The 27,499-nt window shown below is 40.6% G+C and overlaps 1 protein-coding gene across 1 annotated transcript; it reads left to right on the plus strand.

The window, feature by feature from the left end:
• Window positions 1-27,358, plus strand: QTRT2 (queuine tRNA-ribosyltransferase accessory subunit 2). The gene is made up of 9 exons (XM_005674942.3): window positions 1-108; window positions 6,992-7,213; window positions 7,976-8,031; window positions 10,865-10,941; window positions 14,111-14,323; window positions 18,513-18,712; window positions 21,359-21,510; window positions 23,627-23,741; window positions 25,387-27,358. The coding sequence occupies exons 2-9, from the start codon at window positions 7,014-7,016 to the stop codon at window positions 25,616-25,618; spliced, it is 1,245 nt and encodes a 414-aa protein (XP_005674999.2). The 5' UTR covers window positions 1-108; window positions 6,992-7,013; the 3' UTR covers window positions 25,619-27,358.

Consider the following 27,499-nt stretch of genomic DNA (forward strand, 5'->3'; position numbering starts at 1 on the left):
ATTGGAGGCGGTGGTTCAGGGGGCAGAGAATTTTGCAAGCTGTACACGTGGTAGCGAAAGGCAAGAACCTAGGGAGTTTCAAGTTTCCTAAAGTTGGGAGGTTTGCAGGTAAGTACCTCCGTTCCCTACTTCTAGTGGGTGGGGGCTGCTGTGAGAGAGTCGCGTCGCGTCGCGTCTAGATCCTTCCCGGTTGTGTTGCAGTAACTGTCATTGTCCTCCCGCCATGTCTCTTTCATTTTCGGGTTCTCCTGGTGGGTCCTGGCTTCTGTAAATCCAGATCCTTCCAAATCGTGTGGCCTCATCTCATCTCAGAGAGAAAAGTGTCTCCTTTCAACAGGAGTCTGTTTAAGGGTCAAGTTCCCATGCAGAAGTTTTTCTAGATTGTCCAGGGTGTCTGGGAGGGTAGGACTGATCTCGAACACCTGAGCTAAGCACTCCGCGAAATCTGGGGTCCCTGGAGATGGCTCATGGAGTGAAGCTAAAGCCGTCGTTATTGACTGAGCCTAGGTGTTCCCGGGAACTGTCCATGCTGGGATATGTAGGTTCATAAGGCAGAGTAGAGATTTAGATCGGCAGCTTTGGACCTAGTCATTTTGTAGTCGTATGACCTTAGGAAACATGTTTAATAATTCTCGGACCCTCGGTTTACTCAAATAGGAGCAAAAGTACCTAAATCATTAGAGTGTGGTACCCAGTAAAAATCAGTGTATGCAGAGACCTCTACTTGGAAACGTAAACTAGATTTGAGATTTGTGAAAGATCAGGGAAGCTTTGCCCTCAGACTACTGCACCAATCATAGGACCTGCTCTGTAACTTGAGTTTTCATTGGAAGGGTGATGGTTGATTAAATTGTGTTACATCCAAGCTATGCAATATCATAAAGTAGTTAGCTTCAATGGGTAAATTAAGCTCAGTGAATGTCACCAATAACACTATAGCAAAATGGAAAATATGACTGAAAATTATATCTTAACATTACAGTTAGTATGTAAGCATTGCATATGTTTATGGACAAAATGAGACTTCAAACAGACTACCAACCTATTAAAGTACAGGCTCAAAAGGCAGAATTCTATGATTTAAGTGGCTCTGCCATTTCCTAAATGGTGACTTTTTTAGCCTGATTTCATCTGTAAAATGCTCCTGATAATAGCATCTGTCTTAGATTGACATGACAGTACATGTTAGTGGAGTTAGCATGTGAGGAACAGTACTTGACACATAGTAAAAACCTAATAAATATTGCTACTGTTGTTATATCTTTCAGTAGGTTATGCTGATTTTAACTTTTATTATGATTACTGACATATTTGGACTTATTTCTCCCATCTTATTCTGTATTTTCTATTTTTAATATACTTTTTGGTCTCCTTTCCTCTTTCTTGCCTTTAAATATTAACCAGTTTTTTTTTTTTTTTAATCCTTCTCTGTCTCTCCCCAGTGGGTTTGGGAATTATCCATTGTCAGTAAGTTTTAATGGTTACTTAAAAATTTTAAACACACATACTTAAAATTTAACATTTTTCGTGATCTCTCTCCTCCTCCCAAATAGTGAATTTTCGAATACTACCTCTGAATAGTCTCGTCTTCTGTTACTAGTTCCCAGAGTTTTCAAGTCCATCATTTCTGTATGTCTTTCTTAGTTAGCTCAGTGCACCATATTGCTGAGAAGTCCTTCACACTTTTTAATATGCACATACAGACAGTGTAGAGTGTGTATTTATAAATATATATATATAATTTTTCTTTTGCAAAAAATATGTTCACCGCTTGCTCTTTTCCCTCAACATACTGAAGTCATCTTCCCACGACAGTCTGTAGAGAATCCATTAAGAAACATTTTTTTTTAATCCCTTCTTTCATAAAGGAGTAGAGGGAGGGGAGAGATATGTGGCAGTGGAGGTGTTAAGACAGGTACAGTGGTGCCACAGGTGCAGGGAATCTTGGTTACCCATGTAAAGGCACGACTGCTTGTCCTTAAAGTGATTAAGAGTTTTCCCACTAACCATTATTTCCAAATGGCTCTTCTAATGGTTAAGACTTAACCAGGAAGTGAAAGTGTGGATGTTTGTATACCAAGAAAAGCATAACCCCAGAAATCTTAGAAGAGACTTAGAGCAAGTGAAAAGAAAAAGGGCCAAATAAAAACCATTTAATATTTTGGAGACTGTTGGTTTGTTTCTTGAGAACTTTGCTTGCAGTAGTAGATTATATCACCGCAAAAACATATTTTAAAACTATGTGTATGTGTGTATATATTATATTTACATTACTCCATAATAAAAGCCTTTTGTGTTTGAGCTGTTAGAAAAGAGGTGCAGTTATAAAAATACTAACCACAAATTGATCAGTAATTAGGAAAGGAAAGCTGGGTTCAAAGCTGGACAAAGTTCAGCATGTTATTTTCTAAATATTGGTTTCTGGGTAAAATACATTCTCTGATGCTTTCCTCAGATTTCTTAATATTTGCATTCATCCTCACAATACAGAGAATCACCACTAGCAGTTTATCTATTGGAATACTTTTCCATAAACCCAATTGTCTACTTTGCCTCGCTTACTTTTTTCTTTGATGCCGTGTCCATTCACTGTTTAGGGTAGGACTCTTAAGAAACCCCAAAGAGCAGAATGTGAGTACATTCCATCAGAGTCCCATACTATGGAGAAAACCAAGTGGGTATTTCTCTCTAGCTGACATAGTGGGTTCAGGACACTAAGCTGAGGACTTTGAATTTCATCATTAAAGGTTTGGAGATTAAACTTTACATCATGTCACAGGAGAACCCATCTCTGCATCTAAGAGCACGGTGGCTGATGTCCGCTAGAACTAACACAGACCTGTAATAACTGACCTTGGGTTCAGAATGAAGGAAGCTGTTTCTTTGATTGAGGAAAGAGTGGCAAAAGGAGTTATGTATATACAAACATTGTGTTACTCTCACTTCAAAGATGTCATCAAAAGCACAGGCCTCCTGGCAGAGCCCTGGGTTCTATACTCTGATTAATCTCACTCTCTCATTAGCCTCAGAGTCGTGGTTGTGAAACAACAGAGTTCAAGTTCAAGTTCAGTGTCTCTGGTAGTAATGATCAGACTTAACTATTCTCAGCATTTCTAAAGTCTAATGGCAATTATTCATTACTTGGGGTGTTAAATAGAGGTTTATTAAAGAGTTGTGTATTGTTTTTATCTGAAATTGAGTTAACTTAACATGGAAAAGCACATTGTCTTATGCTGGTCAGCAGCTTTGTTTGTCAGTCTTATTTATTAATAAACTGGAAAAATGAAAGGGTTTGATGAGGAAGAGTAATAATAAAAATTGGTAGCCTTCTAGAGTCTTAAACTTCATTTTTTCAAACATGCTAGTTTTATCCAGTAAAGGCTATTTCTACTTTTATATGGTCAACTCATGTGTATACGTTGAAACTCTGACAAAGCTTAAACACATGTGAGACAATTTTTGGAGTAAGTGGAAAGTGAAAGTGAAGTTGCTCAGTCGAGTCCGACTCTTTGCAACCCGTGGACTGTAGCCCACCAAGCTCCTCCGTCCATGAGATTCTCCAGGCAAGAATCCTGGAGTGGGGTGCCATTTCCTTCTTCGGGGGATCTTCCTGACCCAGGGATCGAACCCAGGTCTCCCACATTGCAGGCAGACACTTTAACCTCTGCGCCACCAGGGAAGCCCAGTAAGTAAGTGGAGAAACCAGCAAATTCTTCTCTATAGGCCTTTCGGAAAATACATGGGACAATGCAGTTTCTTACATTCTCAGATGTGTGTGAGTAGTAAGTGCTAAGTTCTTGCAGTATTAGTAACCTTGGTCCAATAAATTTTCATTAGTTCTTATTTTTGTCTCAAAAACCTATTGTTCCATGTTAGTTGATTCTAATAGAATAATAGGGTTGATTAATTAATCTTAAAGTGAATTTCTCACCTTCATGTTTCCCCCTGCTTCAATTCTCTAGAACTTAGATTGCAAAGTACATTCTTTAACTTTGCTGTAAATGGCTTCAGAGCTGTTAGTTTAAAAACTATTTTTATCACTTGAAATCAGAAGATTATGTGTATTATTTGATAAATCAATAAGAAATATGATTTTGTAAACTAATGACTCTTTTCTTGTATTTTCTGTGTTACATTCTTATTAGCCTGTAAATATATTTACTTTTTTGGTATAAACTTCCTTTTATTTTATTTTAACAGTTTTAATATGTAATAACAGTTTTATAAAAAGTAGCTTTTATATTAAGTAAAGTGAAGTGAAGTCGCTCAGTCGTGTCTGACTCTTTGCAACCCCATGGACTATAGTCCACCAGGCTCCTCCGTCCATGGGATTCTCCAGGCAAGAATACTGGAGTGGGTTGCCATTTCCTTCTCCAGGGAATCTTCCCGACCCAGGGATTGAACCCAGGTCTCCAGCATTGCAGGCAGATGCTTTAACCTCTGAGCCACCAGGGAAGCCCACCCTTCGTTAAAGCATAACTTTTTTCCCTTGAAAGTGATTTAGCCATGTACAACATTTTGCGACCCCATGGACTGTAGCCCACCACACTCCTCTGTCCATGGAATTCTCCAGGCAAGAATACTGGAGTGGGCTGCCATTTTCTCCTCCAAGGGATCTTCCCAACTTAGAGATTGAATCTGCATCTCCTACCATCTGAGCCACAAGGGAAGCCCCTTAACCTTAACTCTGTATTTGTGTGGGTTCCAATGAGACTTATTTTTTAGATTTTTTTTTTTAATGTGGACCATTTCTAAAGTCTTCACTGAATTTGATACAGTATTCTTGTGTTTTGGTTTTGGGTTTTTTGGCCTCGAGGCATGTGGGATCGTAGCTTCCTAACCAGGGATTGAATACAAATCATCTGCTTTGGAAGGCGAAATCTTAACCACTGGACTACCAGGAAAATCCCCAGAGTTATTTTTATATCTGTATTTGTGATAACTTGAAATAATGAAGGTTGAGTCATAGAAAATTGACCAGCCTTTCCTGAAATACTCATACTATTAAAAAAATTTTTTTATTGGAGGGTAATTATTTTACAATATTGTGTTCAGTTCAGTCGCTCAGTTGTGTCCGACTCTTTGCGACCCCATGAATTGCAGCACACCAGGCCTCCCTGTCCATCACCAACTCCCGGAGTTCACTCAAACTCACATCCATCGAGTCCGTGATGCCATCCAGCCATCTCATTCTCTGTCGTCCCCTTTTCCTCCTGCCCCCAATCCCTCCCAGCATCAGTTTTTTCCAATGAGTCAGCTCTTTGCATGAGGTGGCCAAAGTACTGGAGTTTCAGCTTTATCATCATTCCTTCCAAAGAAATCCCAGGGCTGATCTCCTTTAGAATGGACTGGTTGGATCTCCTTGCAGTCCAAGGGACTCTCAAGAGTCTTCTCCAACACCACAGTTCAAAAGCATCAATTCTCCGGCACTCAGCTTTCTTCACAGTCCAACTCTCACATCCATACGTGACCACAGGAAAAACCATGGCCTTGACTAGACAGGCCTTTGTTGGCAAAGTAATGTCTCTGCTTAGTTTCTGCCAAACATAATTCATGTTTAACATGAAATCACTTATTGAACCATATAGAAAGTAGTTATTCTTGTTTCTAAATTTCACAAAGATTATTTTATTTCAACATAAGAATTTATGACTCTGCAAAAAGGAATATTTGCATTTCTGAATATCTTTTAATTCACGATAGATAATGCTTATTTATTTGGTAAAACATCTTTTAAACAATGGTTGACTTTCAGTGTGGTTTAATATAGTGCTTAAGAGGATAGCATCTAAGATTGGAGCCGCTCAGAAAGCCATGTTAATTTATCTGTTAATAAAACTGGGCCTTGCCTAACTTGCAAAAATTTGAGAGGATATAGTGCTCGCTATAGAGACACTGGTATTTCAGAATGCTGGATATCCAGTGACATTTTGCAAATGATCTGCCATGCCTGGTTACCAAGTTTTACAGGGCATTTAAAGAATTGGAGCCTGGGATTTGCTTTACTGAATAATAATTAAGACAATCCAACAAAGTAATTGACAGTGTTTTCTGATTTTTTTTCCCCCTGTGTATCTGTGGAAATTAGAAAGTATATCTTTTTTTTAATCAAATATTTTTCCTTTCCAATTGTAAAAGTAACTTTGCTTGTGAATTGCATCGATGCACCACAGTTTCTCACCTCTGTTTTTATAAGAACAAGGTTGGAAAATAATCCCACTTCTCAGAGATAATCTCTGTTTATTTGTTCATATATATTCTTCCATGAGTGCATGCTCAGTTGTGCCTGACTCTTTGTGACCCCGTGGACTATAGCCTGCCAGGCTCCTCTGTCCGTGGGATTTTTCAGGCAAGAATACTTGAGTGGGTTGCCATTTCCTTCTCCATGGGATCTTCCTGACCCAGGGATCAAACTCGAGTCTCCTGAACCTCCTGCATTGGTAGGCAGATTCTTTACCACTGAGCCACCTGTGAAGCCTATACATTCTTCCACATATTTTAATAGATAGCGGAATGCTGTTTTGGAACCTGTTTTCTTCATTTAATTACATGTTAGGAAGATTTACTATGTTGCCTAGTATCCTCTCAAATCAGAGAAAGGAAAAATAGATCAAAATAGTATTTCTTAAGCAGTATGACCCTTCTATATACACATTTTCAAAGCTGAGAGTAAGCCTTGGCTTCAGAGTGCTCTTCCCGTGATTAGTCTTTACTTCTGTCCTTTTATTTGTTTGGTTTTCATCAGCTGAGACAAAACTTCCCTGATTGAATTTAAACATGGTTGATGTCATCATATTGCTCTGTGACTCTGGCAAAGGTACCTTATTCTCTCTGTCATTTCCCATCCCCCTATTCCTGATATCTAAAAAATTTCTAGACTGGGAAGTATATGAAACATGTTATTTATTTTTCTGTAAGTTGCTTTCTTTCAAAAATGTTTAGCCTTTAGCCGTCATGGAACTTCTGAATGTAATTGTTCTTTTCTTATCAGGACTTAGAGGAATCCCTTTAAGATGAAGCTAAATCTTACTAAGGTGGTTAATGGCTGTCGCCTTGGAAAAATAAAAAACCTTGGCAAAACAGGGGACCGCAGCATGGACATCCCAGGCTGCCTTCTGTACACCAAGGCTGGCTCCGCCCCCCACCTGACCCATCACACACTGCATAAAATCCACGGGGTTCCTGCCATGGCTCAGCTTACACTATCTTCACTGTAAGTACGTGACCTGATCATTCACATGTCAACTTTAACAGCAGCTTTGTTACCTTACTAAGTTGCAGTAAAGAGAAAGACTTTTTTTTGCTTCTGTATACAAAATGTGTAGGCTTTTTATAGTGAAATCAGAAGAGAGATATCAAATATTATACATCATCTGACCATAACATGGAAGGCACAGGCCAGACCTACATGTTAGAGCTGCTTCACTTTTCCATACCGCCCTCATTGCCGCTGCTCCCAGGGGTGCCCATAATGCCCCGTAAGGGCTAAACTTGGGACCGCGGGGATGTCTTCACGCTCCAGCCTCAGAGTTTCCTTTGTCTCTGCACGTCCTGTACTTGCCAGTTTTACTCTAGTGTAACAGAACTAATAGAGTGAGGTCATTTTGTGTCATGTACATACTGACCTTATCCCTAATTGAAAAATCTGCTATTTGATCAAATTACTTTGCAAGATTGTATTAGTAACAGTCATTTTAAAGGAACAAGGGGAAGAAGAAAATCTAGATATTCTGAAGTCCTTGATCTTTGCCAGTTTCTCTTTCTCTCAGAGCCACTTGCAAATTAAAGACCTTAGCCCTGTCTAATGAACCCAACCTAATGAGTGGGGACTCCTGAATATGTGTACTTGGTATTTTGAGACTACGCTTACTGTCATGTGGCTCATTTGGCTGAGGAGAAGAGGGCTTCAGTTGTTGCATAGAGTATCTGTAGAATGATTCATTATTATGGTACATATTTTTCTATTTTCTTATAGGGCAGAACATCATGAAGTCTTGGCAGAATATAAGGAAGGAGTTGGAAAGTTTATAGGTAAAAGTTAATCAAGTTATTTGCGTGTGCCTTCTGGTATATTAATTTGGAGGTTGAAGATGCTCTTTGTTTTTTGACTCTATATATACAGTTACTCATTCATGAATATAATAAGCATTTATTGAGCATCTAAGAATAGGCATTGGGGATTCAAAGATGCTGCTGCTGCTAAGTCGCTTCAGTTGTGTCTGACTTTGTGCAACCCTATAGACGGCAACCCACCAGGCTCCCCCATCCCTGGGATTCTCCAGGCAAGAACACTGGAGTGGGTTGCCATTTCCTTCTCCAGTGCATGAAAGTGGAAAGTGAAAGTGAAGTCACTCAGTCGTATCCAGCTCTTAGCGACCCCATGGACTGCAGCCTACTAGGCTCCCCATCCATGGGATTTTCCAGGCAAGAGTACTGGAGTGGGTTGCCGTTGCCTTTTCCTCAAAGATGAGTAGGAAACAATTAACTGCCCTAATGTGGTGTTGGAGAAGACTCTTGAGAGTCCCTTGGACTGCAAGGAGATCCAACCAGTCCATCCTAAAGGGGGTCAGCCCTGGGTGTTCTTTGGAAGGAATGATGCTAAAGCTGAAACTCCAGTACTTTGGCCACCTCATACAAAGAGTTGGCTCATTGGAAAAGACTCTGATGCTGGGAGGGATTGGGGGCAGGAGGAGAAGGGGACGACAGAGGATGAGAGGCTGGATGGCATCACGGACTCGATGGACGTGAGTCTGAGTGAACTACGGGAGTTGGTGATGGACAGGGAGGCCTGGCGTGCTGCAATTCATGGGGTCGCAAAGAGTCGGACATGACTGAGCGACTGAACTGAATGAAACTCAGAGCCTAGTTGGCATAAAGATAAACCGGTGGTTCTAATAGAGTGTGGTGACTGCATTTGCAGGATCGGGAGTAGGTACATGTATGATGAAAGCCTAGAGGGAGGAACATATAACCTGCTGTAGAGTCCATGTGAACGGAGGTCAGGATAGAGACCTCATGGGTCAAGGAGGAGTAGGAGTAAGCAAGGTTAGGAGGTGTGTGTAGTGGTGGTGGTCGACAGGTGTGGGCTGACGCTCCAGGAGGAGAGCGGAGACCTAGAGGTGAGGGACTGCGTGGAACACACCTAAGACCCAAAGCAGGCTTGTCATGTTTAAGCCTAAAACTCGGCAGAGGATGAAGAGTTTCTGATATGTTAATATTGTCTCTGTTCCAGAAACAGGATTTTAAATGCCAGTATATGTATCCATTTATTTATAGGAAAAGCTTAGCAGTAACAGCCAGAGAACCAACTCATCTCCAGACAGTTTTCTTCTGAAGCTTTTCCTCAGTGTCTGGGACTCACTTAAGTGACTGAAAATCCGTTTCCATTGGTTATTCACTTGCTGCTTCTGAGGGAAACCGCACAATGTCACAAGGACCTGTATCTCCGTAGAGGAATTTATATAATACCATTTCCCTTGATCTGAGACCAATTTTAATAACTGGCTTTAAAGTATCCAAGCATATAATTAAGTGGAAACAGCTAATATAAGCTTTCTAGAGATAATTGTAATAATTGCAACTGTAGAAAATAAGGTGGAGAACTGCAGAGATTTTTGTTGTTGGCTTTATATTTTTGGTCTTCAGCAAAATCCTGTTTCCTATGAAAATGTGGCATATGAAATTTAAGTACAACATTTCAGTTCAGTTCAGTTCAGTCGCTCAGTCGTGTCCGACTGCGACCCCATGAATTGCAGCATGCCAGGCCACCCTGTCCATCACCAACTCCCAGAGTTCACTCAGACTCATGTCCATCGAGTCCGTGATGCCATCCAGCCATCTTATCCTCTGTCATCCCCTTCTCCTCCTGCCCCCAATCCCTCCCAGCATCAGAGTCTTTTCCAATGAGCCAACTCTTTGCATGAGGTGGCCAAAGTACTGGCGTTTCAGCTTTAGCGTCATTCCTTCCAAAGAACACCCAGGACTGATCTCCTTTAGGATGGACTGGTTGGATCTCCTTGCAGTCCAAGGGACTCTCAAGAGTCTTCTCCAACACCACAGTTCAAAAGCATCAATTCTTCGGCGCTCAGCCTTCTTCATAGTCCAACTCTCACATCCATACATGACCGCAGGAAAAACCATAGCCTTGACTAGACAGACCTTAGTTGGCAAAGTAATGTCTCTGCTTTTGAATATGTTGTCTAGGTTGGTCATAACTTTTCTTCCAAGGAGTAAGCGTCTTTTAATTTCATGGCTGCAGTCACCATCTGCAGTCATATGAGTTAATAAATATTTTTTTTAACGAATGTCTTTTTGATTAAAAAGACCTAAGAAACTGTCATCTTGAGTCAATGAAACTTACTGAGAAGGAGATCCATTTGCAGTGTCCTATAGTTTTTCTATAATTCTGTCCTTAGGGACCCATGATATGGGCTCCATTTATTATTAATAAGGTTACCCATTGACTGTATAATTTCATCTTTCCAGTAGCAAGTTCCCCTTGGATGGTACCTTATTGAGAATGAACTTAATGTTATTTTCTTCAAAGCAAATCATGTAGGGTCATCATTTCATTAATCACTTTTCATTGTATTGTGCTTCTGGTTATACATTTCCTTTGTAGCAACTCAGTTTCATTAGACATGAACGTTTAATTCTTCTTTTGGATTTGTAGGTTTCAAAAATAATCTTCATTCATGTTGACAGGCCTCCTATAATTCTAAGGTCGGGTGTGGGCCGTTTACTCTGTTTTAGTTACTTTATCTGTCCTGCTAGATATGAAGCCACATTATGAAGCTGCTGTCAGTTACAGCACTGTGTAATTGCTGATAGAAGTGCTTTAAGGGTTCTTTTTTTGTTTATACAGGCATGCCAGAATCACTCCTATACTGTTCCCTGCATGATCCAGTCAGCCCTTGCCCAGCTGGTTATGTAACAAATAAGGTATGTTCTCAGAAGGTCCTTCAAGGCTGAAGCTTTGTCTCAGGAAGTCAGCCCATTGGCTCTCTCAGATGCAAGGATTCCACTGCCTGGGATGCTGATCCATTCCAGATCCCTTTATGCCTTTTTTTTGTTTGTATGAGTATAGTGGGATGGTGTGGTTTATAGGGCAGCCCACCGATGAGTTAAGGTAAGGAATGTATCCTCAGCTTTCTCACTGTTGCCAAAAATTTGGGAGGAGAGAAAGGTCAAGTACACGCCCAAAAAAGAAATTGCTGTAATGGTAGGAAAAAATACTCTTTTGGTACCATGCTTTATGTGCAGTTTTAACAACCTCAGGAAAAGTAGGGAAAGTTGCTAATGAGTGTTATCACATGTATAACTGTATATAGTAGGACTTCAGTATAATACTGCTGTTTAGAACAGAATTTGAAAAATCTGGATCCATAGCCAGAGATTTTAGCTAATCAAAACCGTATCCAAAGGACTTCATTAAAAGTTTTAATTGGAGATATGGCCCCATTGCTTTGTCCCAGAGACAATGTTCTGGAAAGACTTCAGTATATACTGCTACTTCACAAACAGTTGCTTTTTCTTCACCAACTTTATTGATATCAACAAGGTCTATTAATCTTACCTAAGATGCCTTTTTAAAAATTTGTCTTCTGTTTTATACTTCTTTCTATTTTGCAATTTAAATTCAAAAGAAAATTTTGACCTTGCTTATTCCATTTATAAGGGAGAACGGATTCATTCAAACAGTGTTATGCAGGATGAAAAAGATTGTATGTGGTCCTCCAATTATGTACATCTTTTCTAAGAAGAGAGATGCAGTAACCAAAGGAACATACAGAGATTCTTGTATACTACGAGATTTATATCTTTGCATATAATGTATCTAACTATGTCTAATCAGTAAACATGTATTAAACATTCATCATATGTGAGGCCCAGACTGCGTATGGACCTAACAAAAGCAGAAGATACTAAGAAGAGGTGGCATGATCTTCACAACCCAGATAATCATGATGGTGTGACCACTTACCTAGAGCCAGACATCCTGAAACGTGAAGTCAAGTGGGCCTTAGGAAGCATCACTACAAACAAAACTAGTGGAGGTAATGGAATTCCAGTGGAGCTATTTCAAATCCTAAAGATGATGCTGTGAAAGTGCTGCACTCAATATGCGAGCAAATTTGGAAAATTCAGCAGTGGCCATGGGACTGGTAAAGGTCAGTTTTCATTCCAATCCAAAGAAAGGCAATGCCAAAGAATGCTCAAACTACTGCACTATTGCACTCATCTCACACACTAGTAACGTAATGCTCAAAATTCTCCAAGCCAGGCTTCAACAATATGTGAACTGTGAACTGCCAGATGTTCATGTAGAAAAGGCAGAGGAACCAGAGACCAAATTGCCAACATCAGTTGGATCATTGAAAAAGAATGAGAGTTTCAGAAAAACATCTATTTCTGCCTTATTGACTATGCCAAAGCTTTTGACTATGTGGATCACAATAAACTGTGGAAAATTGTGAAAGAGACGGGAATACCAGACCACCTGACCTGCCTCCTGAGAAACCTGTAAGCAGGTCAGGAAGCAACAGTTAGAACTGGACATGGAACAACAGACTGGTTCCAAATAGGAAAAGGAGTACATCAAGGCTGTATATTGTCACCCTGCTTATTTAACTTATATGCAGAGTACATCATGAAAAACGCTGGGCTGGATGAAGCACAGGCTGGAATCAAGATTGCTGGGAGAAGTATCAATAACCTCAGATATGCAGATGACACCACCCTTATGGCAGAAAGTGAAGAAGAACTAAAGAGCCTCTTGATGAAAGTGAAGGAGAGTGAAAAAGTTGGCTTAAAGCTCAACATTCAGAAAACTAAGATCATGGCATCCAGTCCCATCACTTCATGGCAAATAGATAGGGAAACAGTGGCTGACTTTATTTTGGGGGGCTCCAAAATCACTGCAGATGGTGACTGCAGTCATGAAATTAACACACACTTACTCCTTGGAAGAAAAGTTATGACCAACCTAGACAGCATATTAAAAAGCAGAGACATTACTTTGCCAACAGAGGTCCATCTAGTCAAGGCTATGGTTTTTCCAGTAATCTTGTATGGATGTGAGAGTTGTACTATAAAGAAACCTGAGTGCCGAAGAACTGATGCTTTTGAACTGTGGTGTTGAAGACTTTTGAGAGTCCCTTGAACTGCAAGGAGATCCAACCAGTTCATCCTAAAGGAAATCAGTTCTGAATATTCATTGGAAGGACTGATGTTGAAGCTGAAACTCCAATATTTTGGCCACCCGATGTAAAGAACTGACTCACTTGAAAAGACCCTGGTGCTGGGAAAGATTGAAAGTGGGAGGAGAAAGGGATGACAGAGGATGAGATGGTTGGATGGCATCACCGACTCAGGGGGCATGAGTTTGAGTAAACACTGGGAGTTGGTGATGGACAGGGAGGCCTGGCATGCTACAGTCCATGGAGTCGCAAAGAGTCGGACACGACTGAGCTACTGAACTGAACTGAACTGAAACATTTATAATGTGTGAGGCCCAGAATGTGTTTGGGGCACAACCATAATTATAGATACTTGGTTCAGACAAATATAGAATGGTGTGATAAAGGCTGTCTTCTCTATGAAAGAAATAAATACAAACTGCTGATAGAGTTTTTAAGAGTGAGCAATTGATTATGCCTAGTAAAATTTGGGGAACACAGTAGAGAAAATGGCATCTAAACTCTTATGTCTTGAATAGTATTTTACCAGGCAAAGAAGTAGGGGAAGGCCATTTCAATCAAAAGGAACAATGTGTTGAAAGACAAAAAAATCAGTCTGTGGTATAGTCAGAAACAGCATGGGGTGGAAGAGAGAGAAAGACTGGGATTCTGGAAAAGTAGTCACAGAATTCTTGGGCGATAACTAAGGAGTTGGCTTGAATGGACATTGAAGGACACTATGAGCTCTCAGGTCCTTAGAAAATGTGGAATATGGTATGGGAAACCTCTTTACCCACCACGTCTAGAAGATTGAATTGCCACCATCTCTCCAGCTGTAAAGAATTGAATTTAGAATTGCTTTAATCATTTTATTATTTTCTTTTTATTTGCACATTACTCTTGCTAATTCCTCTCACCTTGTTCCCTGGCAGTCAGTGTCTGTGTGGGGTGTTGGAGGACGAGTAGAAATGACTGCCTCCAAGTTCATGGCTATTCAGCAGGCCCTTCAGCCAGACTGGTTCCAGTGCATTTCAGATGGAGAGGCAACTTGCAATGAAGCAACTTCCATAAAAAGAGCCAGAAAGTCTGTTGACCGAACGCTTCTCTTCCTGGATAATTGTCTGAAGCTACAGGAAGAGTCAGAGGTAAAGCCGTACCTTTCTCCTGGGAACTGTAGCTAATTTACATTCCATGATACCACCCTTTCTGCCCCTCCTCCTGTTTCTTGCTCCTTACTTCTTGGTCTCTTTTACTCTCCTGGGTTTTTTTCTTCTCTGAATGCTTTATTACTCTTTAGGATGTCTTAGGCTCTCTTTTAATGCCACACTATATGTTCTCTCTGGAAAACTCCCCTTAGTTTTAATTGCTGAAAATTCTAAAATTGTGCGTATGATCAAGATCACTCTCCTAGCTTCAGAGTTACACAGCCACAGGCCTTTGCTATGTTCTGTCACTAGACTATTCCTCTCATGCACCTCAGACTCAGAGGCAACAAACTCAGTATCTCCTCTCCTCACACCTGCTCTTCCTCTGGCTCTCCTTCAGCACTCTTCTCCCTGTGTGACAGTCCCTAGCTCCTCTGCCCAGAGATATGAGTCTTTCAAGACACTTTTTAGTGTCCAGGTAGTATTCAGTTGTTCACTCCATCCTGACTCCAGTTCCCTCCATATGTCTGCAGCGTGCCCCTTCTTGCTCTGTATCCTGAAGGCATAGTAACCTCATCATCTCATGAGCTGGGGAAGATGAAGCTGTAGTAGTGAATAAGGGGTCTTGATAGCAGAGTTAATGAAGCTGGAAAGGAAGGCATTCATTAGGAGAGAGCAGAGGAGGTGGGAGAATGGGAGGCAGCGATCAGAGGAGAGACTTTTAGTGTCTGGTCATTTGTGTAGCGTAATCCTGAGCCACTAGCAGGCCCCACTGTGGCAAAGCACATGGGGTTTGAGAAAGATCATTATTTTGAGTTTACTAATAGAAAATGTACATCGGCTAATCAACTTAATATACATGAAATAATTAGAGGAAGCTTACTTGTCATTCTGATAGAACTCTCAGTATCTGAGTAAGGGTTCAGCGTGGGGACATTGCTGCGGCTCTGAATTGTTAGCTCTGCTAACAGTTATTTGCTAGCAATTGTTTTCGGCCGGTAATTATCCTTGTAGGATGAGTAATATTTGGATGAGTAGAAAGGAGGACAGGGAGTGTGACAGAGTGTGATTATTAGGAAGGCCAGATGAGCCTCAAATCCCTCTTGTGTGTTGTTGGCCACGCTGTTTCACCTTGTTCTTGTGGGTTGGGCAAATGCTCGGATCTCTCTCTGTCCCCCTTATGCTGTTGTCTTGACATAATTATTGATAGTGCTCCCTTTTAAGTGTGCTCCGTTTTAGACAATACGGTTATACTTTTTTTAAATTTACTTTTTGGCTGCATTGGGTCTTAGATGTGGCACGCGGGATCTTTGTGGTGGCACACGGGATCTTTGGTTTTGGTGCGCGGGCTTTCTAATTGTGGTATGCAGGCTTAGTTGCCTGGCAGCAAATGGGGTCTTACTTCCCTGGCCAGGGATTGAACCTGTGTCTCCTGCATTGCAGGGCAGATTCTTAACCTCTGGACTACCAGGCAAGTCCCTGGTGGTTACACTTCTTATACCCGTGAAAATGAGTTCCTAGATGGGGCTGTGCCAGTCACGTAAAGAAACAGGCCTGTGTAACTGTCTGCTTTGTATGTCTGCAAGCATCTTTTCCTCTCCCTGTGATTTCTTCCACTTATCCATTGAATCCTCTTATTCTGAATGCCTTTAAGTATCGAAGCTCCTCAAGATTCTGTCGTCAGCTTTCCTTCCTTCTGCGTGTGTTCCCGAGGCCGGGCATGGTAAATAGGTTTCATCCCAAGGTGCTCAGAGCTGTGCACAGTGCGGCAGGGTGAGGAGAGTCTCTTGGCTGTGTCTAGCATGGCAGCAGGCGAGGGGAGTGGCAGGCCTGTGCCAAGCACCTGCTGCTGTCTAGCCTGGGCAGTCACACCAGTATATACATTGCCCTGACTTTTATTCCGTATCTTCAGTGACTGATACCTCAAACTCAGAATGCACACAACAGAATAATCATCTTCCCTCACCCTCCACTGGTGTCCTAGGATTCCCTGTCTTGGCTCTTCTCATCATCTCCCTGGACATCTGAAATAGGACCCAGGAGTTGCCTGTTTTTATCTTTGTCCTCTCCCCAGGAAACTAATCAATCAGGTTGTGTTGAGTTGTTGATTGTTCTTCCTGACGAGGTTGCAGATCCTCTCTCTCCTCTTCACTCCATCGCTATTACCTCAGTCCAGATCCTCTTCGTCTTCCCCAATGATTCAAGTCATCTCTACTCCATCCTTTAACCACACTCACCCTCGGTTCACTCTCCGCACAGCAGCTGAAGTCTTCTTTCTGGAGGAATAGTCTGATTATGTTCCTCCTGCTTAAACCAAGAAGCAGGAGGAACATAGCCTTTTAGCCTCTTTATAGCCTTCCAGGCTCCCTTCCCACCCACTTCTATCGAAGAGCCACTGTTGATTGGTATTTTTCCTTGTAAACCTTATTTTTTATAGTTACATACACCTAATTGTTACATATCTGCATGCCTCTGGTTTTTATTACATGAATATGATCATCTTTTCAGGAATTTGCTTGTTTTTTGTCTTGAAATTATTTTCTATATATTATATTATGTGTATATTACTATGCATTCTGCTTTCTTTTTAAAACAGCTATGTAGAAAGCCATACTATGAACATATTATACTTTACTTAAGCCTCTACTCTATGATGGATGTTTAGCCTGATTGCAGTTTTTCATTATTCTAAACATCTTTGCTTCATATGCACCCAAAATAAACCTTGGTGCATATGAATAAATATATTTGTAGGTGATATTCTTAGAAGTGGAATTTTAGAAGGTATAAAGATAAAAGTATTGACATTTTGGTAAATGTTGTATGCTTGCCCTAGCAAGAGACTGAACCAGTTTTTATTCTCTGTAGTTGTCAGGGTGTGTAAGTACCATTTCTCTAACCCTTTTACCTCCACTATGTTGCTTTTTATCTTTTGACCTTTCTATCAGTGTGATGGGCAAAAATGGTATGTAATTATTTCCAGGTTTAATTTCCTTGTGAGGTTTAGTAAGCTCTCCGGATGTGTTTTTCTGAAGTTCATATTCACGTATTTGCCTAGATGTCTGTAGGGTTGTCCTTTGCTTAGAGGATTTATTGGCGCTTTGTCCATGGTGTAGACATTTATCTATCCCTCCAAAGAGTACGTTCCCCTTTACCTTTGTTGATAGTGTATTTCACTAGGGATTTTTTTTAACGTTTCTGTGCTCAATTATGTCTGCCTTTTCCTTTTCCTTTTCCTTCCAAAGCTTTATCTTGCTTTGGAAGGCCTACCTTATCCTAAGAGTATAAAAATACTAAATCTGTTTTTCTAATACTTGTATAACCATATCTTTTATGCTTAGATCTTTAGGGCCATCTGGAATTTATGTTTGAGAATGGTGTACAGTACTGATTTTTGTTTTATCTTTTTCCAAATGGGCAATCAGTTGTCCCAGCCAAACCCAGTGTCTTAGTTCCTAATGTTATTTATAACTAAGAGATTTTTTTTTTCCCCCAAACTTCAAACTTTTTATTTTGTATTGGGGTATAGTTAATTACCAATGTTGTGATAGTTTCAGATGAACAGCAAAGGGACTCAGCCATACATATATATGTGTCCGTTCTCTCCCAAACCCCACTCCCACCGAAGCTGGCACATAACATTGAGCAGTTCTATGGGCTATATGGTAGGACCTCGTTGGTTATCCAGTTTAAATATAGCAGTGTATACACGACCTTCCCAAAGTCCCTAACTGTCCCTTGCCCTGGCAACTGTAAGTTTGGCTTCTAAGTCTGTGAGTCCTAAGAGATTTAGAGGTGGGCTGCCGTCTATGGGGCCGCACAGAGTCGGACACTGAAGCGACTTAGCAGCAGCAGCAGCAGAGTAGACCAGGAGAACCATTTCTACAAATGAAAGCTGTTGCTTTTGTTCTTTTCCTCTTGTGTCTGCCTGGTGTGTGTTTAAGCTAAAGCATGACTGCCTATGTTGATTGTCTCAGTTTCTCTCCAGTCTTTTCTTACCTCGTTGAGTGGCTTTCATATTGTGTTCTTTGGAGCCCTTAACGTTCTCAGCAAGGAGAGTGTGCCATCCCCCTGCATGCTTCAACTGAGATCTCGTCTCTCCAGGGGGCTTCTGGTAACTAATGCTCATTTAAACAGAGGTCTCCACTACTGGAAACAGTTAAAAATGTTCAATCCTTTCTCACCTTAGGTCCTCAAGAAAAGTTCGATCATTGGAGTGATCGAAGGTGGAGATGTGACAGAGGAGAGGCTGAGGTCGGCTCGAGAAACAGCCAAGCGGCCAGTTGGTGGCTTCCTTCTGGATGGCTTTCAGGGGAGTCCAGCGACCCTGGAGACTAGACTGCACTTGCTGTCATCAGTCACTGCGGAGCTGCCTGAGGACAAACCGAGGCTAGTGTTCAGGAGGATGCAGGCCAAGCCTGGTGGGCTGCAGAATGTGCAGTGTAGTATGCAGTCTCTACATGGGCGTGTCTTTTGATGTTTTGATTATGTTCTTTCCAGGCTGAGTCTGCTTGGGGAGTTTCCATCAAGGCCGTCTGGCCTTTGATTTTAGAATGTAGGCCAGAGGACAGTGCCATGTGAGTTAGTTTATTTGATTCTTATAAGTGAGGGCAAGTATTATATTATTCCCCATCATTCTTGTGCCAAATATAAATAATATTCTTTATTCATTATAACCTGGCTCCTGCTATTGCTAAGTCGCTTCAGTCGTGTCCGACTCTGTGCGACCCCATAGACGGCAGCCCACCAGGCTCCGCTGTCCCTGGGATTCTCCAGGCAAGAACACTGGAGTGGCTTGCCATTTCCTTCTCCAATGCATGAAAGTGAAAAGTGAAAGGGAAGTCGCTCAGTTGTGTCCAACTCTTAGCAACCCCATGGACTGCAGCCCACCAGACTCCTCCGTCCGTGGGGTTTTCCAGGCAAGAGTGCTGGAGTGGGGTGCCGTTGCCTTCTCCATCAATTATAACCTGGGGACAGGTAGAAAGTCACGTGGAACTCTGGCCTTAATCACAGAAAGCTGAGGACAGATCTGGGATCCTCAGTGGAATGAAGACGGGTTCTATCAATAAGGACCTTTAAGAGGTTCTTAGATTTGAGGCAGGTAGTGAGGAGGAGTATGTTTTGAAATCAGGGGAGCTGGCAGCCTAAGTGGGGCTGGCTGTTTCCATCCACCACAGGATTCACTCTGTGCTGGAGAGAAGAGTGATCTGCAAGATTTTAAGGCAAAAAAAAAAAAAGAATCTGTAAGTTTCTGCGTACAGCTGATGTCTTACCAGACTATCCACATTTTTTTTTTTTCAAGACTGTAGTCTTTTATCCCAGTTGGTATGAATATTCATGCTTTTTTTCCTGCAGATACATTAAGAAGTTTGATTATGGGGTAATGCTTATACCCCTCAGGCTGATGAGTAATATTATGTGTGCTGTGCTTAGTCACTCAGTTGTGTCGACTCTTTGCAGTGCTATAGACTGGAGCCCGCCATGCTCCTCTGTCCATGGGATTCTTCAGGCAAGAATACTGGAGTGGGTTGCCATGCCCTCCTCCAGGGGATCTTCCCAACCCAGGGATTGAACCCAGGTCTCCCACATTGCAGGCAGATTCTTTACCTGTAATGGTCTGAGCCACCTGGGACACCTTGAGTGATATACATATGTATGTAATTTTACTACTTTTTAAAAAAAGTCCAGGTATAGCTTGCAGTTAAGTATATGGATTTTAGGCATGCCTTGATGAATTTTTATTCCTGTATATGCTTGTAAACACCAGCTAGAACAAGATATTTCCAGCACCCCAGCCAGCATTCTCCCCACCCTCGCCCCAGTTTCATCCTAGCCCTCTGTGTTCATTGCTTTCCCTCCTGTGCTTATTTCATTCGGGTGCAGATGACAATTCAGCCCTAGTATTTCTAGTCATTTTCTGGACTTCTTCTGAATTAAATGCTCACAGATGTCTGTTACTGGATTTGAAAGCTGGGATTGTTTTTCTTTCTCTAAGTGTGTAGAAATGCCAGCTTCAGTTGGAGAGGAGTTCTAAAAACATGACATTACTTGAAGGAAACTGTAGTCAGAAAAACCAGCATATATTTAAAGGTTCTGGTTGTTTAATATTACATAAGCCTTTTTTTGGACTTCTTTTAGAAATCAGGGAGTCTATAAGCTTTTCTCTGCCAGTTTATAAAAGGGACTATGAGTAGAAAAACAAACATAAAAAATAGCAGCCAGCCAGCCCTGATCTATTGCATCTCCCCATCTTGTTTTAGTGGCAAAACCTAGTTGAATATTATTAACACTCTCAGAATGCATTACCTGTTGCCTCTAGAAATACCATCTCATTCCACCATGCAGACATTTTGTTAATGGAGAAAATATAAAGAAGCATAAAGAAAGCTAACTAGATTCTTGGATCCTGTGGGCAGAGTTGAAATTCCGAGAGTAAGAATTGCTTTGTAAATGGAGCTATGAAGAATACAGTAGGTAAAAATGTCTTTCTTGAGCCAACAATGAAAAAGAATTATAAGCAAAGTATAGTTAAAACATGGAAGAGTATTTGAAGGGGAAATAAAGCACACAGCTTTGCACTGAAAAAAAAATCATATGCAGTGGATAGAAAGGCTACAGAGTTCAGTCCAAGACTCTGGAGATTGTTTCAGAAGGGATGAGGGGAAAAGAAAACTAACTCTTATTAGCTCCTCTTTGGAGTCAGAAACTACACTCTGCTTTTTCAAGTACATCTTTCATCCTCACAGCCAGTCTATGAGACGTGTGTTCTTGCTTTTGTTTTTAAAATGGGAAAACTAAAACTCAGCGAGGTTAAGAAACCTTCCCAAAGTAACACAGCAAGTAAATAAATGGCAGAGCTGGGATTCCAGTCCAGGTTTCTGCTGCCAGAGCTCTGTAGTCTTTCTGCCACACCTCTTTATCTGCTGTCTGCCATGCTAACCAGGACTTTCATCATTATTACTGTTAATGCCCTCTGGAAAGACTGATTTCATTCCTGGCGTTGTCCTCATGTCACTGTATGTATTACTTTCACAGGCTCATCTGTGGTGTTAGCCGGCCAGATGAGGTGCTCGAGTGTATTGAAAGAGGAGTGGACTTATTTGAGAGTTTTTTCCCTTATCAAGTGACAGAGCGGGGATGTGCCCTGACTTTCAGCTTTGATTACCAGCCGAATCCTGAAGAGACATGTAGGTCTTTTGAAGTTAATCTCTGTGTCACCCTTAAATTCTTTCTATTTCCTATCAGCTTTTGGCTTGAGTCACAAACCAGAAATACGTGCATACTGTAAAGCCAGCCTTTTATAAAACTACGTCTTTGTTTCTTATCTGTACACCCCGGCATGTTGGCACACAGAACCAGGCACTTAATACTACATACATAGCTCATCAATATTCGGAAGTGATTTTTGTAGGGAGCAGAACCAAGAAAAACAAAACCTCTTCTATTAACAGCCAGAAAAAAAGAACATTCAGAGTGAATGAATAGTGATAAAAATCTTAGAAAAGAAAACCTTTGAACTGCTTGGTAAAAGTTAATTCGTTTTTTCACAAAGGAGTTCTTGTCTGTTTTTTGCAAACCTCATGCTAAAATACAGGGAGTCTCACCCCCTCTGATCATAGTGTTACTTTGCTTTTTTTTCATACTGAGATGTGAAAGCTGTTTTCCTCTGCTAATGTTGCTTTGAAGCACTGCCATTTGCTTTTATTGTTTAGTTATTCAGAAGTCAAGAAAATCAGTTTCAGATCCTAATGTTTAGCTGGCAATGGAAAAGGAACTGGGAGACAGACTTTGGGTTGGGGTCCCTTGAAGTGTCTCTGCAGTGTTTCAGGAGAGTGTTGTGGGCCCATTTGCCCTCTGTCCTCCAGAGTGTGCTTCCCTTTCCCACCTGCTGCTCCCCTTAAATTTGAGTAGGGTCAGAGACTTTTTTAAAGGCTCCTTTTATTCCCTGCAAGTGATGAAAATGTCATTCAGGATTTGTTACACTTCTGTAACACAACTTAAACATTAATCTAAATGGAATTACTTCTGGAAACAAAATCAATCAAGTTGATCAAATTCTTAAGCAGAGGAGGTCCGGTTTACTATGTTTTAGACAGACTAGAACGTGTACCATAGGTGTACTATATAGGTGTACATGTGCTAGATAGGTGTACCATAAACACCTTATAAATGTTCATGGCTTCATTTACAAGTGAAATTATTTCTGCCAGCACATAGGTGATTGTTAGTCATTCTGTACTGTGAATATGCAAAGCTCTACAGAGAACCTGGTGTTGAATTCTCTGGAACAAACAAGTTCCTTTTGGGCCAGAGAAAGCCAGATTTCTTCATGATTGGAAAAACTGAGTTTAAACATTTTTATTAAAGTATTATTATGAATCATATTTGTGTATGTGCATAGTAAATTGGAGCTTTTTGCCAATTACAGAGTGAAAATTCCACAAGAATTAGTTGCCTGATGTAGGCAGTAATTTCCCCAGTGACAAGGACTTTTCAAAAGCCAGGGTTTTATTATGGTTTTCCACATCAGCATGCCAATAATGGCAGCAAAATTAGAATAGCCATGGGCTCAATGCTCAGGTTACATCGCTTTTTCCTTTCACCTGGGTGAATTTACCTTCCTGGGACCATCTGCCCATTTTCCTTGGGCCTAACGTTGTTATTACTCCTTCCCAGAAATACTTCTCTACTTGCACTCTGGCTGGCTCTTTGCATAGTAACTAGTGTTTCTCTTGCAATTCCAGCAATGTTCTTACTTAAAGCAAAGAGTTCAAGGGAACAACTCAAATTCCCATTTAATTCTGGATTAACTGAGTTCCCTGGAGGGCCAGAGTCTCCATACAGAATACATAAATTATAACCATATTCTACTTTTAATCGGTAATAGAGGCAGTTACAAAGCCCAATGAATTTGCATGTACATTATGATAAGACATGACTCCAATACACAGGCACACACATTTATTCTTTCCCTCCCCCTCTGTCTTACACACACACAAACATACACACACCCAGCTGGTTTTTTAAAAAATCATTCCTTAAGAGTAAGATTATAAGATATATACTTGTAGCCATGTTTTGCTAGACATAGTTGATCTCCAGGTTTTGATACTATAGATTACAGGTCAGTGATCACCTTGTTACAGGTTCCTTTTTTTAATGTGGGTGCATTTCCTTAAGATAAGTTCTAAGGAGTGGAATTACAGGGTCAAAGGACCTGAAATAGTAACTAAAACAAAAATTCTCCCAGTGACCCCTCTTTATCTGACCTTCATTCAAGACATCTTATTGGTTTGCCCTCAGTATTACAACAAAATGGAACACAGGAAGAAATAAAATATGTGGATCAAACAAAGAAAAGTAAAACCAGCTGCAACCAAGAAATGACATCATATGAAATTAACCTAAAGGAAAAAAAGTAAGGATTGTTTTTTTAAATTTGATTTCTGTCTTTTTAATTTCAGTCTGTTTTAAAAGTTTTATGTAACTGTTCCCTTCTCAGTTTATGAGTTCAGAAAATATTTATAGTTGGACATTGTTTGGGCCTTCTCAAATTCAGTGCTAGCAGAACTCTTTTTTTTTCCCCCCTGTGGATGAATTTGTGTACTTTGTCTTGTCAGAAAACTAAGGCTTGATAACTAATGTTTTAGAAGAGCTGTCGGGAGGATTAGACCAAATCCACTGTTTGGTGTTTCTTATAATTACTTTAAATAATGACAGTGTAAAATAAGAATTTCAAGATAAAATACAACAAGATTTTTAAATTTTAAGGAATTTAAGCCATCTTGGTTATATACAAATTATAAATCTGAAATAAAGTATTTGCCTCTATAAAGACTAAACTATCTTGTAACTTTGTATTTGGCCAAAAGTGGAAATAATCAGTGAACAAGTGAGTGGTTTTTCTGGAACTTGGTATGCTTGTTTTAATGCTGGGGTATTTTTGGTCTTATATAAAGGGACATTTTAGGGACTCAGACTTATTTATTACTATCTAGTAACAGTACAAACTTGAAAATTTACGAAAGAATATGAAATTCCTAGTTCTTCTTTCTGTAGCGACTTCTTGATTGTAGGTCTGAAGTGCTGATGCTTACCATATTTGATTTACTGAAAAATAGCCAAGGAGATTCATTTCTGTTTTTAAAAAGCTAGGGTGATATAAATGGTTACTACTAAAATTCCCTTTACATTGTAGAAGTCATTGGAAACTGCTATATTTATCAGCAGTAGACTTGAAGCTCTGGAGATTTGGCATTCAGATTGTGGTTCTGCTCATGACTGTGTGACTTTGGTCAAGTCACTTACCTTCTTTTTAATGGCTGATAAAAGATAGTACATATAGTGCTTAGCGTGTGCCTGTGTGTGTCCTTTACCATATTAACTCATCTAATTCTTGTAACAGCTCTATAAGGTAAACGCTAATAAGGCATTGTTATTACCTGATTACATTTCGGATGAGAAAACAGACCCAGGGGGAGGTTAAGTGACTCTCCAGAGTTGAGTTGTGAACCAGGAAACAAGCCCAGTCATTGTAGCCCCAGAGCCTTCCCTTTTAGCCCCCTTGGCCAGTCTTCATTGGTAAAGTGACAGGAAAAATGTCTTTCTCCATGGGTGGTTGCAGAGATTAAATGAGACAGAACATATAGAAGTTTTTTGTAAACTGCAAAAAGCTCTGCAAGTAAAAGGTCATACCATCTCTTCTAATGTTATAGTTCTGATGGCAAGTGGGAGAAGAGTGTCATTTGTCAGAACCGCGTCTCCTCACATTTCTGTGTGCCTTTCAGTGTGACTAACCGTGCTCAGCAGGAGGCAGTGAGCATGTGACTCTGCTGCTGCTCCTTGGGAAGCCTTGGTCTAGGAGGCTGTATCCATCAGAGCTGGACTTCTGAATCTCCTGGCCCGCTGTGCTCCCCATTACCTTTTGACTACATTGCCCTCTTCAGCAGGTGCCTGGCACTACGTTTGCTAGTCGTGTTACTAACTGTTGGTTTTGTGCCAGCAGAATAGGTGGTCTGGGTTGTCAGTTTCTTGTGGAATATCACTGTAACTTCCTTCCTCAGGTACCAGGAGGACTTCAGTCCTCTCGTGAGAGGGTGTTCCTGTTACTGCTGCAAGAACCACACTCGTGCATACGTCCACCATCTGCTGGTGACCAACGAGCTGTTGGCTGGCGTCCTGCTTATGATGCACAACTTTGAACACTACTTTGGATTTTTCCACTCCATCCGGGAAGCGCTGAAAAGTGACAGACTGGCTCAGCTGAAAGAGCTCATCCGCCGGCAAGCCTCCTGAGACGTGGCAGTCTGACTCTTCACGTCGAGCCTGCACCACGGTTGTGATGTGGGAAGAAGACAGCCAGAAGTGATCATAACTTTAAACTTTAATCACTTAGTTTTGAGATTGAAGTCTGCTTAAAGTAGGAACATCTGTACTGAGCTCTGCCCACATGAGGCTAAAGAGACTTCTTATGACTGAAATGACCTAGATTGATCAGAAGAAATTAAAACATGACCTTTCATATTTCTACAAATAGAGATTTGTTTAGTCAAAGATAAAAAGCTTTAGATATAAGAGGACAGCCTTGCAGTGGGGATGATGAGAATCTGAGGGTTCACTGAGTTGGATTGGAACTTGAGATGATTGGTCATAAGTCGCATGACCTCTGTGGACATGTGCCTGCTGACCAAGAGAAATCTAGCTGATTCAAGAGTTTTCTTCATTTTAATCCTAATATTCTCAGGGGCCTCTTTTGGATTCTTCTGCCTCCCAAGCTGTCCTGGCAGTGCAGTCAACCAGAAATGACTCTTGTGACTTCACCAGACTCACATCTCCATGGAATGTGGAGCTCTCACGTTGCTCCAATGACCAGTTGGCGCAGGGCACACTCTTCATTTGACCATATGGTCTTTCTGTGACTTGCCTCCCTAAAGTCACCGCAGTTGCCTGTGTGGAGCTGAAACTTTGCATTGCAGCTTTCATCTGGTCATACAGATCCACGGTGGTCTGCCTTTCAGGCTCATTCATAGTCGAGCCACATAATGACTGAAGTTCCATCACTTGGGGAGATTCATTCACTGTGTGTTCACTTGGACGGAACCCTGGCCTGGCTCTTCAGGAATTGGGTTTCAGTTACTTAGCTGTAACATTTGGGCACATGTCACTTAACCTCCCCATTCCTGTTTCCTTCTGAATAATGGGGACAGGCATGGTGAAGAGTGCTAGATGAATATCTAAGATTCCATCCAGCTCTTAACAATTGGTGAACAAGAAGTTTTAGATTAGAACCATTGCTTCACATGTATCACTATTGCCCTGATTTAAAACACAGTGGTATCAGGAGTCAGGCAACAGTAGAGATATTTGAGAGCCTAAAAAGAGGTTTGGCCCATGGATTTTAAAGTGGTTGATAAATTGGCATCAGCATGTTCTGAGGCTAGGAAGGCCTTCCCTGATCATATCTCATTCTATGAATTTTTTCTGCTCTTGTCAAGGAATGACATTCATGTTGATGGTATGACAGGTGATTTTTATTTAGAAGTGCTTTTCTATATTTGTCAAGTTTTCTGTAAAAAATACACATACGTGTGTGTTTCACACATAGTTTTTATAAAACAACAGAACCAAAAAGATGGCTTTGTTTTGTTTGTAGGGGTATAAAATATTTATTTTATATTCTTATGCTGTATTTCTCTCTTTGTTCATTTTAGTGGGCGTTACTTAACATTGTTTTTAATTATTATGTGGTTACTGTATATTTATATGTTGGGTGCCTATCTATATGGTCTTCTTTTATTAGTGATTTAAGAATGTACATGAATTCCAAAGTTCCTGAATTTCAGAATTCACAGATACTCCTGTAACCTCTCCTCCAATGAATGGCAAGGGTACTTACAAAAGACAGAATTTCTATTCTCAAGAATCTTCTTGTTTTGAAATATATTGGACTGGACTTGTTCATATGTTTATATTCCTGTTCAATGTCAAGGCCATTGTTGGAGGAATATTAATAAATATCCTAGAATCCATATAAAATTTATGAGCTTTATTTGTGTTCAAAACGCTAAAAATTCTGCCCAACTTTGTCCATTTCTTTGGATCTTTTTCTTATTAGCACCTTTGAAAGAATATTTCTTTCCTTTAAACTGATTAAAGTCAATAACCAATAAACATTTT

The sequence above is a fragment of the Capra hircus genome, chromosome 1 (assembly GCF_001704415.2).
Source record: "Capra hircus breed San Clemente chromosome 1, ASM170441v1, whole genome shotgun sequence".
Classification (NCBI taxonomy): Eukaryota; Metazoa; Chordata; class Mammalia; order Artiodactyla; family Bovidae; genus Capra; species Capra hircus.

Excerpts from the sequence above, each read along its gene's own strand:
- QTRT2 (XM_005674942.3), top strand. The coding sequence starts at position 7,014 with ATGAAGCTAAATCTTACTAAGGTGGTTAATGGCTGTCGCCTTGGAAAA. Across the intron at positions 7,214-7,975 it reads CAGCTTACACTATCTTCACT|GGCAGAACATCATGAAGTCT; the intron begins GTAAGTACGTGA and ends ATTTTCTTATAG. Across the intron at positions 18,713-21,358 it reads CTGCCTGAGGACAAACCGAG|GCTCATCTGTGGTGTTAGCC; the intron begins GCTAGTGTTCAG and ends TTACTTTCACAG.